General features: G+C 45.0%; 1 protein-coding gene across 1 annotated transcript in view; it reads left to right on the top strand.

The window, feature by feature from the left end:
• grid1a (glutamate receptor, ionotropic, delta 1a) overlaps positions 1-17,153 on the top strand; it is a gene marked incomplete at both ends in the record, with an annotated part of 379,231 nt that overhangs the window by 232,182 nt on the left and 129,896 nt on the right. Inside the window, one exon of the mRNA XM_083650562.1 lies at positions 2,134-2,418. Coding sequence (XP_083506688.1) covers positions 2,134-2,418 — 285 coding nt within the window. The remainder of the gene's footprint in view (positions 1-2,133; positions 2,419-17,153) is intronic.

The raw sequence follows: 17,153 nt of genomic DNA, 5'->3' as shown, positions 1-17,153 counted from the left end.
TGGCATACATCGATGCATACTCACATTTTAAAGCGCAAATAATAATGTATACTTCATATGGTTTCTCGCAACCAGAAGACCACTGGAGGAAACGCAGCCTCAAACACAGCAGTCATAAAATATTGCACGGATGGTCACTTTATGTGACTGAGTCGCAGAGCCACAGGCGATAAACAAATGGGGTTAGTGACCTGCGCTGCTCTCACACACAAACATACTGACCATGTTATTGTCTTTAGTTTAAGCATCACATAACATCCTAGTATTTGTGTTGATCTGTACTGTCTTTATTGAATTCAAGAAGCATTGTGGTGGAGAGACCATTTGTAAAACAAAGAGAGAGAGAGAGTGTGTGTGTGTGTGTGTGTGTGTGTGTGTGTGTGTGTGTGTGTGTGTGTACTCTCTCGTAACTCTCGTAACGGGACAAGCCCGTCTTCTATTGTCACACGAACACCACAACACATGCATGCGGCCACAACACACTCATGCTGACGGTGGCCGGTGAAAAGTGTCCTCTGCATTTAACCCATCCAGGCATGTCCTTTCCTCCGAGGGGCAGGCCAGGAGCAGTGGTCGCTTTCTCGTACAGCGCCCGGGGACCAACTTCGGGTGTTGTCGTCACTGGTCGGATGACGATGACGATCCGATCTTCTGCATGTTTTTAGTGGGGGGGTTATATACGGAGGAACCCCCCTGGGGGAGCACGGGGAGAACATGCAAACTCCACACAGAGAGAAAGGCCCTTACGACGAGATAACCCACCTGGGCAGTGGGCACTGAGGATATGGGGGGGAACACAATCACAGCGCCCACAGTGTCCCAGGCGAGAATCGAACTCAGGACCTTCTGACTGTGAGGCGACAGCTCTACCACTGAGCCACCGTGTGTGTGTGTGTGTGTGTGTGTGTGTGTGTGTGTGTGTGTGTGTGTGTGTGTGTGTGTGTGTGTGTGTGTGTGTGTGTGTGTGTGTGTGTGTGTGTGTGTGTGTGTGTGTTTGTGTGTGTGTTTGTGTGTGTGTGTGTGTGTGTGTGTGTGTGTGTGTGTGTGTGTGTGTGTCTTTATCTTTATCTTTATCTTGGTGGTCACTGCAGAGTGCCCCCTCTGGTTGGTTGGGGCGCTTGTTGCAGGGGGGCGGGAGGCTGTGAGAATTGCGTGATCCTCCCACGTTGCTACGTCTTGCCGATGAACCTCCTCGCTGTCGGGTGAAAAGAAGCGGCTGGCGACTGCACATGTATCAGAGGAAGCATGTGCTATAATAGTCTACGGCTCTCCCCCAGATCGGCAGAGAGGGTGTAGCAACGACTGGGACAACAGGGGGAAGTGTGGCCAAGTACAATTGGGGAGAAAATGGGAAAAATCTGAAAGAATTATATATATATAAAAAAAAAGAAGATTATTGCTGACTTTGATTTTTGGCAGTTCCTACCCCCCCTGTGTCTGCACTGCTATGCTGTTCCAAGCAGCACACTGCCGCCCGTGGCTTCGTGATTAATTAGCTTTTTGAAGCGATGACTGTTACCTTTAGCGAGCACCCATGTGCTCTTTTATCTGCTATCTCATTCTCGTGCCGCGACGAGGATTACAGTTTGCCCCCAACTGCATCTCTCTCATCCACACATTAGGATACAACCCCAATGTCAGCCCCCCCTGCCTTCCGGCAGCCCCCCTGCTTTCTGGCAGCCCCCCTGCTTTCTGTAATCTATTTCCAACTGAAGAGGCTCACACTGAATCCTCAATAGGAGCCATCTTGCATTGTTAAGCCCACTTGAGCACACTTGATGTAATAACAGGCTACTCTTATTCACTCTTACTCCCAAAAAAAATCCTTGTTGCAATTGATTCTATTTTGAATTGTTTCTCCAAAGCATATCTAATCGTTTGATCTCTTTTCCTCTCCTCTTCTCTCCCCTATCTCTATTTTTCTCCTCATTTCTGCTTGATTTTATTCCATCTATATTTCGTCCACTTTTATTTCCCGTTTTATATATTTCCATCCGTCTTCATCCTTAACTCCATCTTCTTCTACACCTTCTTCCCATCTCCTCTCTCATCTTCTCTCTTCGTCATTTCCCTCTCGTCTCTCTTCATCTGCATCCTCACCACCCGCTCTCCTCTCTCTTTTCCGTCCTCCAGCCTGTGAGTTGATGAACCAGGGGATCCTGGCCCTGGTCACGTCCACCGGCTGCGCGGCCGCCAGCGCCCTGCAGTCCCTGACGGACGCCATGCACATCCCCCATCTCTTCATCCAGAGGAACGCGGAGGGGACGCCGCGCACGGCCTGCCAGCTCAACCCCAGCCCAGACGGCGAGAGCTACACGCTGGCCGCCAGGCCGCCCGTCCGGATCAACGACGTCCTGCTCACGCTGGTCTCAGAACTGCGCTGGCAGAAGTTCATCGTCTTCTATGAGAGCGACTATGGTGAGTTATTGGGAGGGATGTAGAGGTTTGTGTGCGTCATTTGGATATTTGTTTGACAGTTTGAGATCGTTGTACTTACAAGTACGGTATGCCAAAATAAATTACAGTGAGTGTCGTTTAGCTGGGACGTCTTTTTTTTTTCCTTCTTAATTTTTTATAGAAAACAAACAAAACAGACAAACAGGCTCAGACACAAGAAAAGAAAAGAGACAAAAACATATGAACTATAATCAACATTCAATATGACAGTGGTGCTACCAGCCACGCAAGGTGCTTATGTGCTTGTAAGCGATGTACTTGGGATCTCACACAAGGGGTCTAAAGGAAACCAGCTGGGCGAGTCACCCGTCGCCCCCAACCTCATCGAGGTAGACTAAAAACGGGTCCCGTATAGTTAGACATTCTCTAAGCGAGTTGGTTCTCAGGAACCAACTCTCCATCTCTCATCCCTCATCTCTCCATCCTTCATCCCTCCATCTCTCCATCCTTATAACAGGGATCATGTCCGTCAACCACAATTGGAAAGAGGGTGAAGAGGGGGACTTCCATTCCTTAAGAATACGTTTTTGTTGGGCAACAGTTGTCGCCAGCGTCAGAGGGGACGTCTTTTTTTGAACAAAGATTCACTCTATTGAATTGTCATAATTGTCAATAATACACTTACGCTTATTTGTGACATGGCCAAAATAAATTGGTGAAATTGAGAGCTCCTTTGTCCTGAAGTTTTGTGAGTGCTACCTTGTGCCATTGGTACTTTGTGTCAATAATACACCTTGCAAAGAACCAACCAACCAGCTGGGTTGCTGTGAGTTGTCAATGTACGTCTTGTCATTTCTCTGCGAGCAGCAGATGATAGCCCAAATGTGTCTGATGCAAATGTGATGATATCCTGCGTGATGATCTCAGCTCTTTAAACTCTTCTAAATGCTCTAAAAGCATCTCCAGAGTCGGCCTACAGCCGGAGAAAAACAACAGCGATCAAGATGCTCCAAAAGCCATAATCATCTGTCCGCCCTAATAACGGCTGGTGCACGATGTGCTTTGAAGAGGAACGTGCGCCGAGTTGGAGATATGCTGAAAGAAACGCACACGCGCACACACACACACACACACGCACGCGCGCGCGCACACACACGTGCACACACACACACGTGCACACACACACACACGTGCACACGGCTAAAAATACATCAAAGCGTAAAGATTGTTGAGGAAAATACGATCTCATCTCCGCAGTCACCATTAGTAGTGTTCTTCTCGGGGTTAGACACGTCTTAGCCTAATTGGCTCGTTTGTGGCACCAGAGAGAGAGGGAGGGGAGGGAGGGAGGGGGGGGAGGGAGGAGATCTTTATGTATTTTCAGATATTCCCCGTTTCTATTTCATTATTCTCATCAGCGGGCCCCTGTGGGCCGGACCTTTCTTGACCCACATTTGGCTCTCTTGGCGAGGGAGAGCGTGGACCGTGGCAACGTCTGGCAACAGAACACAGGGGGCAGAGCAGAGCGAGCGAGCGAGGAAGAGGTTATATTGCTGCATCGGCATTCCTCCGACGACACTTCTGCCTAATCTTTTTAGCACTTAGAAGAGTGCAATCTAGAAGGCAGCATCAATCTTTTGTGTTGTATCTCATCGGAGGAGACACAGTACAGGATCAACTGTCCTGTAGGGAGCCTTTCAAGGGAATATAGCTCCTCCTCGCCCCCCCATACAGCCCCCTCCCCCCAGTCTCCACTCCCCACCCTCAGCTTTTACTGTTTATATGGACTGTGATGTGACTTTGAAGGTGCTGCATCTGGATATATGTGACAGGGTGATTCACGTTCACACACATCTCTCCTTGGACTGGCTTCCTCACATTGTTCTCTCTCTGGAGAAAGGGCACACTCAGCATTCTGTTGGATCGATTGAAGCCCCAGCTTTGGATAGGAGGAGATTGTCTCCTCCTATGAGGAATGCAGGGATGTATCTGCACCCAGTGGCTCCTAGCGTTATACCTTACTGAGTTTCCTGGGGACGTTGAGCAGGTCGTCTGGCTGTGTGGTTGCGTTACTTCTTGGATGGGAAGACTGGTGCTGGAAGTGGGGTTGGAGGACCCTCTGGGCTCATGAATAATCTCCCCAATGCCCGAGGGCAGAGACACTGGGACTCTGTCCTGTGAGTGAGAGACTTTGAACCGAGGTCCTGACTCTGTGGTCAATAAAGATCACATCGGCACTGTTCGCAAGAGTAGAGGTGTAACCCCGGTGCCCTGGAGGGTGTAACCCCGGTGCCCTGGAGGGTGTAACCCCGGTGCCCTGGAGGGTGTAACCCCGGTGCCCAGTGGCGAATCTCCCACACAGGCCTTCCTTCAATCATGGCCACCTAATCATCCCTCGTTACTTAATTGGCACATTGGCCGTTTCTCAATACCAAGAATGCATTCTTGTTCTTGTGTTCTTGGGGAGAACGTTCTTGCTAGTCGTTCTTGGAAGAATGAACTTGCTAGGTCACAAGCACACATGACGCTGTTGGCAGTTTGAGACGATGCGTTCTTGAGGGTATTGCGCAATACCAGCGCAGAGGCGGCCTGCAGTACTACACAAATAAAAAGCTCAGCTGATGTAGATGCAGCTAATTGTGCTCTGGAACTTTTTGCCATTTTTCGCCATAAATGTTCGTAAAGTGGCACTTATTGAAACCTACTACCCTGCTTGTAGGCATCAAAAGTCATCAGAAATTAATTTAGTGATGAAATAAAACTTTAAATTGTAAAAAACCTTCCGGAGCTTATGGCGTCTTCTCTGCTGCGTTCTGCCTCTGCTTATGCTGAAATGCATGCTGGGATATCTGCCTTGCCAAGTTGACACAAGTCACCAACCAGAGCATCAGTACTTGGGCTGCGACTGATGACGTTTCACAGGGACACAAGAACGCAAGAACACACAAGAACCCTTATTGAGAAACGGCCATTCAGTCCTCAACTCTCCACTATAATAGCTGATGTGATGTGTGGTGAGTGTACTGGCGCAACTGGCTGCCATGCAGCCCACTACATACGGTGGATAGTGACGATACAGTCTTATACCTTATGTCTGGGTGAATACTCTTCTCTGATTGGCCTGTAGGTGTGCGTTAAAACCGTTTACCAGAGCATGTATATATAGAAGAGTCGCGACATCTCCATTCACTCTGTACATTATCAGCTTTATTTTATCATTCAAAAGTAGCGCGAGACCCCTTGCTGGCTGTTCATTGGCTAATGAGTCACGCATTTTGGTCCTCCGCTGGCGCTACTCTCTCTTTAGAGGACACTACGTTTTAACGTGAATGGAGTCTGGCTCGTCTAATCACATGTTCATCCGCTATCCAATCTGCACAGCTGTTTAATTAACGGTAGCTTTCTGGCTCAGCTGAGCTTAACGAGTTCTTCTCTGAGCTGACTAAACTCTCTCCACCATACCGATTCATATCCAAGGTTCGGCCTGCTGTATGTACTGGAACAGTGAACAGTTTCATTGCATGAGAAGCTGACGGGATGGTAATGATTGTTCCAGGTGCTGCTACTGTCGGTAAACAGAGTTATGGCTTGTGAAAACCTGTAGATTTTGATTGCATTTTTTTGGGAGGGGGGGGGGGTATTTTATACTAGGGTTTCGGCCGGCATGCGCATCAATGTGCATCACTGATGACATCACCACAATGCGACATCACTGATGATGTCACAATGCCTATGACTTCATCAGTGCCTATGTTTGTTTTTGTTTTTTTTACAAATGTATTTACACAATACGAAAATACAGGTTATCAGTGCCTATGACATCATCAATAATTATGTCACTGATGACATCACTGATGATGTCAGAGCGGGACAAAAATTGAAACAGACAAACATTGCCCACTTGCTCCCTTTTATATAAGGATTGTTTGCAAGTAACCATGGGATAAACGGGATAATCAACTCATAGGTGTGCGTTAAATGGTTTTAATGTACCCGAGGCGTAGCTCCAGCTCTTTGCCTCCACGTGGCGTAGCGCCAGCTCTTTGCCTCCACGTGGAGGCGTGGCCCTAGCTTCTTTGCCTCCACGTTGTGCATTCAAATCGTTTAACGCACACCTAAGAGTTGATTATCCCTTACATCAATTACACTGTAAATCCTGCGAGAGGGAGTCTATGGCTATTGCATCAGGCCTGAGTTTAACAAGGCACTACTGGTTAGAAGATAATGGATGGGATGTCAGTTCTAGCAAAATAGCCTATTTTAAGTCTGCTAAATGAGGTGCTATGAAGACGGCAGCGTTCCCATTTGTTCTTGTGTTACACTGTTTTACTCGGTGTTCGTTTAATGAGATGTAACTTCTAATCAGGAAGCTCATGAGACAGACCAGTCAAAATAGCCGCGGTGCCTGCCTCGAATCGTTACTACAGTACAGCGACGTACACACCACCGCCCCGAGAGACGTATCGCATGCAAAGCCGTGTTGGCAGTCATTGTTTTAAAAGACTGTGTGAATGTTGAATTCAATCTGTAGCTCGCTAAATGGGACACTTTGAACGGAATGAAGACGAATCCATGCAGGCTAATGTGTGGCTCACATCATAAGATGCGTGCGGTGTGTGTTAGGAGGACCTCATGTCACTTTACCCTCTTAGTTGATACAGGGGGTGGATTGCATCGCAAGCTGTTCTGAACATCTGCCCTGGTCTGCTTGCCTTGCTCTCTCATCACCTTTCAACCGTCATCGCCGATATATTTCAAAAGCACGGGCGGCTTTTGAACGTCGCATCACTTAAAACGCATGCTGTCATATTAGCGATCGTCAAAAATGAGATTATGTAGTAACTCCATTCGCAGGGAGCAGATTCGGTTATCGGAGAGTGTGATCGTGTCAAAGCCGCCCGCCGTTCTCTGTTGTACTTCCTGCTCTGTGGAAAAGGGCAGGAACAGGTACAAGACTAGTCTGTGATGTCTCCCTCACCGAGAAAAGAAGGGTCCTTTCATGATAGCTGCGAGTGTCACAGCTATCTCCCACCACACGGCTGTACGTACCACGGCAGCTTTTTTGTCTGGATTTTTGAAAATGCTGACTAGATTACGTCTAGTTGACAGACGGAGAATATGAATATACGATACTGCATGCAATGATTATAGAAAAAGATGCAACAGCAAAAAGCATTGTGATGCGTGCTCACAAGATATGAGTCAATGCGCTGCTTTTAGCAAGACAGCAGCAAACAAATGATGATAAAGGAAGCTGCTATGTAGTACCACTCCCACTGAGAACACAGCGACATTATCAAAATCCATATCTGTCCCATCCAGAGCTATCCACTTTCATCTTCTCCATCCAAGCTTAATACTATGTGGTGCCGGCAACCGGCATGCAGACAGTTGATTATCCTTTGTTAGCAAGCAGAGCACAGCCTACAGCTTAGTGTGCGTAATTACAGTATAAAGCAGGTATATCGCTCTAGAAATGCTGACATCTCAAGCATGTGATGTGAAAAACACATTACTGCACCGTCAAATAGATATAGTCATATTTTGGACAACGGGAAAATACAGAAAGGCTGTTGGAGCTGAACTGTAAGCATGCTGTCAAAACTGCCAAGGCATGTCTTGGTTTGTTAGCCGTAGTGTCAGTTATGCTGAGAGTGGGATTGACTGTCAATATGACAAACCGCTGCGCTGAAGTTTTTATATATATATTTTTCGGGGTATTTTGCCTTTATTTAGATAGGACAGTATAGGCAGACAGGAAAGGTGGGGAGAGAGAGAGAGAGAGGGGATGGCGTGCGGCAAAAGACTTCAGGTCGGATTCGAACCCACGTCGGCTGCCTCTGTCATCTTGCTTCTAGACCTATTAAGCTTATTTCATGATATTTTTTAGTCACATTATCTCACTGAACTGGCAAATAGAGTACCGCAGGGATGACGTATGTTTGCAGTGGAAGGTGGAAATGCATAAAATAAGGTCTGTGGTTAACAAACATTTATGACACTGCAGCACGATAATCTTCACAAACCAGGACCACTTTTATGACTTTTGAAATGTATATACATTTTTTTTAACTGGATTTTTAGAAAACGCTTCAAAAGTCATAAAAGTGATTCAAGTTTGGGAGTATTATCGCGCTGACACAAACGCCGCAGTTTCATACACTTTTCTTAAGCACAGTCGGACCTTATTTTATGCATTCAAGTGAAATCCCCATTCTAAAACCCCGACTGACTTTTCCCCGTAGGATCCAGGAAGTCCGGGACTTCCGCCTTCCATGCTCGACCCATTCCTGTGGTGCTCTATAATCTATCTGGTTTCAATATGACAATGCCAATATGACTCCTTTCAAGAAAGCCATCTCCATAAAAGACCATAAAACAATGAGAACAATCTTGAAACAAGAACCTTTCTCCAAGACAGTTTCACTTTTACCAAGTAAGTGTCCTGAAACAAGTTAAAGATAATAATGATAATAACAATAGTAATGATAATAATAATAATAATTTATATAGCGCCTTCCTAGATACTCAAAGCGCTTCACATATCAGGGCAGGGAACTCAACTCATCCACCACCGATGGGTAGCAGCACCCACCTGGGCCAGTTTGCGCCAGAACGCTCACCACACATCAGCCTATCACGGTTGAGAGTTGAGGACTGAATGTGCCAATTAAGTAATGAGGGATGATTAGGTGGCCATGATGGAAGGAAGGCCTGTAATGACGCATTATGTAATAACTGCACATTATGTAATAAAATGCCAAAATGTAATAACATCTCACTTTCAATATGTAATAACGGCGCATTATGTAATAAAATGCGCAATATGTAATAAATCGCCTCAACGCAATATGTAATAGTGTTTGACGCATTTTGTAATAAATGTATTACATATTGCGCAGATTATTACATATTGCGGGGGTTGCATTTTTTCTGGTTGGAAATGTAATAAGTGGCCGCATTATGTAACAAAATTAGAAAATGCACTGACTTTGTCATTGGGGGGGAGTAGGCTAATAAACATATTATGTGTCAAAACCAGTCAAGCACTATATCTAGTTGTTATTTTAGGCTACTTTATTTGATGTTATGGTAATTATTTTACTTATTGACTGTTCTACGTTAAGGAGCTACTGTGTGATACGGTGTTATGTTATGCTATTGTGTTATGTGGATATTTCATGAGTGCGAGCAACTATCTTGTCCCAATTTCCCCCCGGGGTGCATCAGTCCGCACCCGACTTGCATTTCAGTTCTGGCATTTACAAGTGATAGAAGCGTGGTTGACATAGCCGCATTTACTGCCTCAATCCATAGATTACAGGGCCATTTAAACATAGGAAATCCATTAAGAGTTGAGGATTGCAGAGACGTTTATGAATTGTCTGATATTACGCACTCGTTTTTTGGCTGCACAATTCTGTTATTCGGCCGCTCCGATTTATTTCACAGCAGTAAAAAATTGTGTACATTTTATGGCCAATTTAGGGAGTAGGCTAATGACTAGATAATAATGATCCACCGCCAATCATGTTAAAAATTGACATTTTTTTCAATGGAGTTTGGTGTACAGCAAGCAGATGCCGCCTCTCGTTCGTCACCTCTGGGGCCGCTTCAGTTGCGGGCGGCTGGGTCCTGGGAAAACCACGGCACGTTGTGGTGCCGCAAATGCTCTGTTATCGAGTTTCTTGCCAGTATTATTATTTGACTTTGTGACCAAAATCGGGGACATTTTCGGGGACAGCTCCAGCCGGGGACAGAGCAGCTATCTCTCTCTCTCTCTCTCTCTCTCTCTCTCTCTCTCTCTCTCAAAATTCCGGCCTTATAGAATATTTACAAACCCAGTCAAAATGTAGCTATTGAAAAATGATCAATTTAATCATTTTTTACATACATAAAATATTTATAGCAAACAAATTTTTAATTTTAAAATCATTTTTGTTGACGTTTATTTAAAAATAATTATCTACAGTATGCACTGCTGTCTGTGCTTACAGTGCAAAGTTAGTGAGGAGAGCCTCACCACTTGTTAATTAATTAATTAATTCGGTTCAGGTTTGAATCCAACCAGAAAAAATGCAACCCCCGCAATATGTAATAATCTGCGCAATATGTAATAAATTTATTACAAAATGCGTCAAACGCTATTACATATTGCGTTGAGGCGATTTATTACATATTGCGCATTTTATTACATAATGCGCCGTTATTACATATTGAAAGTGAGATGTTATTACATTTTGGCATTTTATTACATAATGTGCAGTTATTACATAATGCGTCGTTACAAGGCCTGTGTGGGAATTTAGTCAGGGCACCGGGGTGACACCCTCCAGGGCACCGGGGTTACACCCTCCAGGGCACCGGGGTTACACCCCTACTCTTGCGAAGAGTGCCGATGGGATCTTTATTGACCACAGAGAGTCAGGACCTCGGTCTAGCGTCTCAGCCGAAGGATGGTGCTCACTCACAGGACAGAGTTCCTGTCTCTGCCCTGGGGAGAATATTCATCAGATCAGATTATTCATCAGACCATTCGGACCAGAGGGGAAGAGCACCTCCTACTGGTCCTCCAACACCACTTCCAGCACCAGTCTCCCATCCAAGGAGTATCCTAGGCCAGACCTGCTTAGCTTCGCAAGGAAATCCACTAATGTAATGTAGGAGCCAGTGGTGCTGACGATAATAATAACAATGATAATCGTCCTTGTTGTTGTCAAATTGTTTTCACACACGCACGCACGCACACACACACACACACACACACACACACACGTTTGATAAATCAGGATATAAGACAAAATAACTTCACACGTCTGTCAGTTTTTGCACTGTTGACATTTTTACCTGGATATTTCACGTCCAAGGTCATGTAAAGCACGAGCGCAATGCTACACCGGAGCAGCTTTGTCAAACATTTAGCAGTGATGGGTGCGGGTGATGGAATTGTGGATGTGGCAAGATACGGTACGGCTGTGTTTTGCAAGGCTGCTGTGTCATCAATTTGCTGATAGCGCATCGCTCTATAAAAGCAGATGGAAGAGTTATTTGCACAGCCTCAGGCGTCACCATGTAGCATTATGCACACAGGATGATCAAACAGTTCATTATCTATATTACACTTATCTACACATTTATCATTATCACTGTCATATTCCATTGATGCCCTGGAACTTCAGCTGCTCAGGCTCAATTCAGACGCATTACTCTCAACTCCATGGTCGTCGTGTGGTTCTGGGTGGTGAGAGCAGCCCACAAGGGTTGTGGTGGCAAGTTACTTTCCAAATGTAATATTACTAGTATTATAGTTATTACTAGTTACTTTCATTTGAAAATAATAAGTTACTTTACAATATTACTGTCTGTGTAGAGTAACTCGTTTACTTATTACACTACTTTCGCATTACTTTCACCAAAACACCAGCAGCAGCAGAATGACACCCGGAACCATCCCGAAAAATAATTTCAACCGTCTTGAAGTCAGTGTAAACAATCCAAAATTCTAAATGTTATTCTTTTCCTTTGTTATTGTCATCTGTAGTGGTTATTTGCACAAAAACACAGTTTGATTAGGAAATGATTGTATCTGCATTTAAACGTGTGCTTTGATTGAAAGAAAATGTAACTCAATTTGTAACTTGAGTTACTTGACAAAGTAACTGGTATAATATTACTGAAATCCTAATAAGTAATAAGTTATATTACTGAGTTACTGCTAAAAGTAATACATTACATGAAATATGTTACCCCCAACACTGGTGGTAGGTTAGTACATACAGTAGGGATAGTTTTGGAGAGGATGCTTTTCTGTTTGGTTTTTTATTTCATTTTATTTATTTATTTTTATCACAGCTCAAACAGCTGATCCCCGTGACCTCAGGGACAAAGTGTAGCTAAGTGTAGTGAAGTGTGTTGGGAAAGCCGCTTTGCTCAAATCTCCACCAATGCATCAGTGTCATCAAAAACACATTACTGAATGAAACAACTTCTGGCTTCACCTCATCTGGTTCCATTTGTCATTGTGCATTCACAAGGCATTTGGGTTGTGAGAGAGTGCACGTCCATATAACTTCTTATACAACTAACACCCCATTTACACCTGTTTTTTTTCAAATGTGACCTCACCTGTGTCCGGATACATGATCTGAATGTAAGGTGTAAATGCATCATGATCAGGATGCGATCAGAACTTCCTGACCACACCTGGAGGTAGCCTGGCTCAGAACTTCCTGACCACACCTGGAGGTAGCCTGGCTCACATTGTGTTCAGATCTGGAGGTAGCCTGGCTCACATTGCATTCACATCTTATACACCCCATTTACAGCTGGTTTTTAAATGCGGCCATTATCCAGATTACTTATCCGGATACAGGTCGCATTTAAAAACCAGATGGGGTGCAATAGCAATTGCCTCCATATTATTGTTGCACTACTGCAGCTCTAGAAACAGGATAACACTGTATTATGACTGAAAAGCCACACTTTGTCTGCCTTGAGGCAAAAAACTGAAGTGGAAATGATACGGTAATCCAATCACAGCCCATTTACATTACATTACATTACATTACGTCATTTGGCAGACGCTTTTATCCAAGCGACTTACAATGATACATTTTTGTCAGCAATAGAGAAATCAACTATGCAACACAGTCTATGACAGCTACAACTTCTGAAGAAATAGTGGTAAAGTTTAGTTAGGTTTTTTTTGTTTTTTTTCAGGACTTTGACCTGGATTCCTCAAGAACACAGCTAATTTCCAATATATATTGATTTACAGCAGAAAAAAGTGGAAAACGTGTTGAGTATCTCTTTAACACGTTAAGTGCCATAGCCGAGATAATTCGTCTTACATAATCCAACGCTTGAGTGCCAGAGCCGAAATAACTCGTCTTACATAAACATTTTTTTTTTTGACGGTGGGACATCAATCAACAACTTTTACATCTTCGAGATCACTATTGGAGCAAGAGAATGTGTATAATCTATTTTACCGTCCCACTAAGTGTTGACAGTGCTCCCCCAGACGAGCGAAATCAAAGAAAAAACTGCCGCGGGGAGCAAGCCATTCAAGGAAATGGCGAGGCGATTTTACAGTAATCCATTCCACACTTGTCTTCTTGCCCGAGAGCGGCCGCGCAGGCAGCCGCACACAGAGAGCGGAGAGCGATTTGCAAAATAGATTATAGGTGAAACACACTTTGAAACACCTCAGAAAGGCCAGAATCAACATCTGCCCATCGCCCACGCATTCCCCGGCCCATCTTGACTCGCACAAGGAGCGTCCGCACGCAGGCAAGCAGGCAGGCAGGCACGCAGACAGGCAGGCAGGCAGCAGCAACGCGCTTCTGACACGCCCGCTGTAGAGCCAGGAGGAAGGAGGAGAAGACACACGGAGGGAGGAGTTTGAATGAGAGGGGTGTTTCCTGTTGTTATGGAGGAAATTACTGTTCAAAACTATTGTTTAGAATGTCTGACGGTCTTACTGATGCCAAAAATGAATGGTTAAAGTGACTGTTCTGTCGAATTTCACAAAAAGCCATTTATCTCTGAATAAATTTCCAGACGCTGAAACCATGCTGTACTCAACGGCTAATATCTACATAACTACTAACTCTGCAAACTAACTCTTTTAGACAGAGAAAGCACACATTCTATTAGTTATTTTTAGATGATTGGTGTTCATGAATTCTTAACAGAAAATAATCCTCGGCTCTTGTAAAATGAGCCAGAATCCTCAAAAAAAACCCTGGCACAATATACCTACAGGATGAAAAAATGGCTGGCACTCAATGTGTTAATAGAGAGAGAGAGAAAGATGTTAGTTCAAGAAGGGCCCAGATGGAGCCTGAAAAGGTGTGTCTTTAGTCTTTTCCGAAAGATCGGCAGTGATTCGGCCGTCCTGACCGAAGGTGGGAGCTCGTTCCACCATTGAGGTGCCAGGGACGAGAAGAGTCGCGAACAGGATGAGCGACTTTTGAGCCCCCGTAGTGGAGGAGGGGCGAGGCGTCCCGCACTGGTGGAGGAGCGAAGGGAGCGTTGAGAGGTTTGGAACCTGACCATAGTTTGAAGGTACAGAGGGGCTGTCTGGTGTACTGCCCTGGCTGTATTGCCAACCAGTAGGCACACTGTTGTGATCACATGTGCAAAATGACATGTGATCGCATGTGATTTCGCACATGTGCAATTTCACATGTGATCAGATGTGAAAACATGTTACATTTCACATGTGAAAACATGTGGAACACATGTAAAACATGTGCTTTGGCCATGGGAAGCGTGTGGTTTTAGAACGTTTTCACATGTGAAATGTGTGAAACCCATGTAAATTCCCATGTGATTACATGTGAAACCTATGTGATTACATGTGAAACCCACGTAAATGTTTTTTTTCCACATGTGGAAAACAACATGCTATACAACATGTGGCAAAACATGTGATAACATGTGATCACATGTTTTCCCACATGTGAAAATGTTCCAAAACCACACTCTTCCCATGGGTTTCCCACATATTTTCACATGTGAAATTTAACATGTGAAAACATGCTCATCACATGTGGACACGTGGTGAAACGTGGACACATGTGAACCTCTGTAAGGGCTGGGACAAAATGTCATCAAATGGGGGTCCGTGGTCTAATTTGCGTCAGTTTAGGGGTCCTTGATGGGAAAAGGTTTGAGAATAACTGCTCTAGGTAAGGCTGCCAAAATTTCAGAAAGTTGTTGCATCCTCTTTTTTTCCCTAAGAGGAGTGGCAGTCAGAGAGTTTTTAAACAACAAACACGTCTCTGCTTCCTCAAAGCAATCCTGCGGTTGATGATTCAGCTGTTGCTCTTTGACAGCGCTGGAGGGTGTAGCCTGATGTCTCTCCTTTTCAATGAAAGTGGACAAAATAGATTCAGTGCATGTTCAAGAGCATAAAAGTTCTCATCTGAAAAAACGAACTTCTCTCGGTTTGTCCTCAAGTGCCCTGCAGCCCCTGGTGCACTGTGGTGGTGGATCCCCTCCTCAGGCCAGTCAGCAGCGTGCGCTAAACAAACTAACTGAATCTTCCACATGCAGGCCACATTGCCTTCACCTGTCTCCGCCAGATGGGGCAGTATTGAGTTCACAACATGTTTGTGAAGCAGAATGTGAAGCAAACCCATCCGTCTGGCAGCAGTGTCAGGCTAACATTGCCTCCCTGCCTACTAGCACATGTCTTTCAGCAGCATTTGAATAGCGTGAACCCAATCTAAACATGTGGTTGTGTTTGACCCTGAGCAGACACAGACCAGAGTTCACACGCGCTCCCTTTCCTGCAGGGGGCTTATCTTTCAAAACCAACCGTATCCTTGAGTCGACACTTCAGGTGAACGGGCGGCAAATTGAAAAAGCCAGTCATACAGTCATACCGTTTGGCTCATACCTTTTGAAAACCGCAGGCTGCTGAGGACCTTGAATTTATTTGAAAAGGTAAACATTTCGGCACTAAAAGGAAGGTCATCTTTAACACAGAGTGCACTCATACTAGTTGCACTGCTAATAATTTAGATTTTTTTAAAGGTCTATGAGATATAATATATTTACGTCTTTCTAAAAGTTTTTGAAGTTTTGCTTACACTAGTCTCGCTGGCCAGCCTCCCCTCACTTCCGTGAGAGGAGTCTGGCAGCGCTGATCACCATTCTGCAATTGCGATGGACGGCGCCTAGCGGCAGTGCCCTTGGAAAATAGTTTCCAACAATTCAACTTGCCATTTCCAGCGTGTAGCAACGAGCTAGCGTGTAGGTTTCTGCCGTTAGCTTGCTGGCTAGTTAGCGTTGTTGTTTTCACTGCGGCGGCAGGGCACTATTTACAGCGACACACAGGGAGGAGGGAGCGGAAGCCGCTCTGATTGACATGGTCGGAGCCAATGACAGAGCTTGTAAGCGGGGAGCGGAAATCGGGCAGCGTCTGAAATGGTCGCCCTCCAATGGGAGAGCAGCTGTAGAGCAGGGGAGGGGCTTATGCCAGCAGCCTGTCTCCATGCAGCCAGACTCCTCTCACGGAAGGGAGGGGAGGCTGGCCAGCGAGACTATGCTTACACACAGTAGTCACAGGTCGTATGTGAAAGAGAGCCAGCTATTGATTCTCGATGAGAGGGTGGACACTATTTGCAAACAAGAGCTTCTGTAAAATTGACTTGTCATAAGGAGAACGTGAACCGAGGCAAGCCTAGAGACGGTTTCAACTTACAACATAAACATTCTGAATGGCCCCTGGCTCACTTCCTGTTGCAGTGTATACAGTCTATGATGCCAAGACGGTAGCTGACAGGACATAAGCTAGGTTTCAAACTGTTCCCTAGCAACACACTTCCATCTATAGGACTATAGGATCTATAGGATCTATAGGTCTATAGGACCATTTTAGATGCAGGTGGGTCAAGTTGAATATCAGTACTGTATAGGCTTCTTGTCACGCCTGCCTGAGATGACCTGAATTTACTCGAATGATTGCGGAGCAGCTACATCTGTCTCTGCCCTCCCTGTGGTGGCTGGAGCTCTCTGTTAGAGGAGGAGAGATTTAGGCCCGGATTAGGTCTGAGATTGATTAAACTGCCTTAATTGGCTCCCAAGTAGGAGGAATATATGTAGGAATTACATTTATAAGACAGGCAGGCGGGGCTGAACATACAGTACCTGTAGACAAACACAGAGGATATATTACGGAGAGTTTGTAATAAGTATGTAATAGGAGAGGTAAAGAGATGACTAAGATGGATGAAGGTTAATCA

This window comes from Poromitra crassiceps, assembly GCF_964638095.1.
Source record: "Poromitra crassiceps genome assembly, chromosome: 14".
Classification (NCBI taxonomy): Eukaryota; Metazoa; Chordata; class Actinopteri; order Beryciformes; family Melamphaidae; genus Poromitra; species Poromitra crassiceps.
The sequence above is the reverse complement of the archived record's forward strand: the minus strand, read 5'-3'. Positions and strand labels throughout refer to the sequence as shown.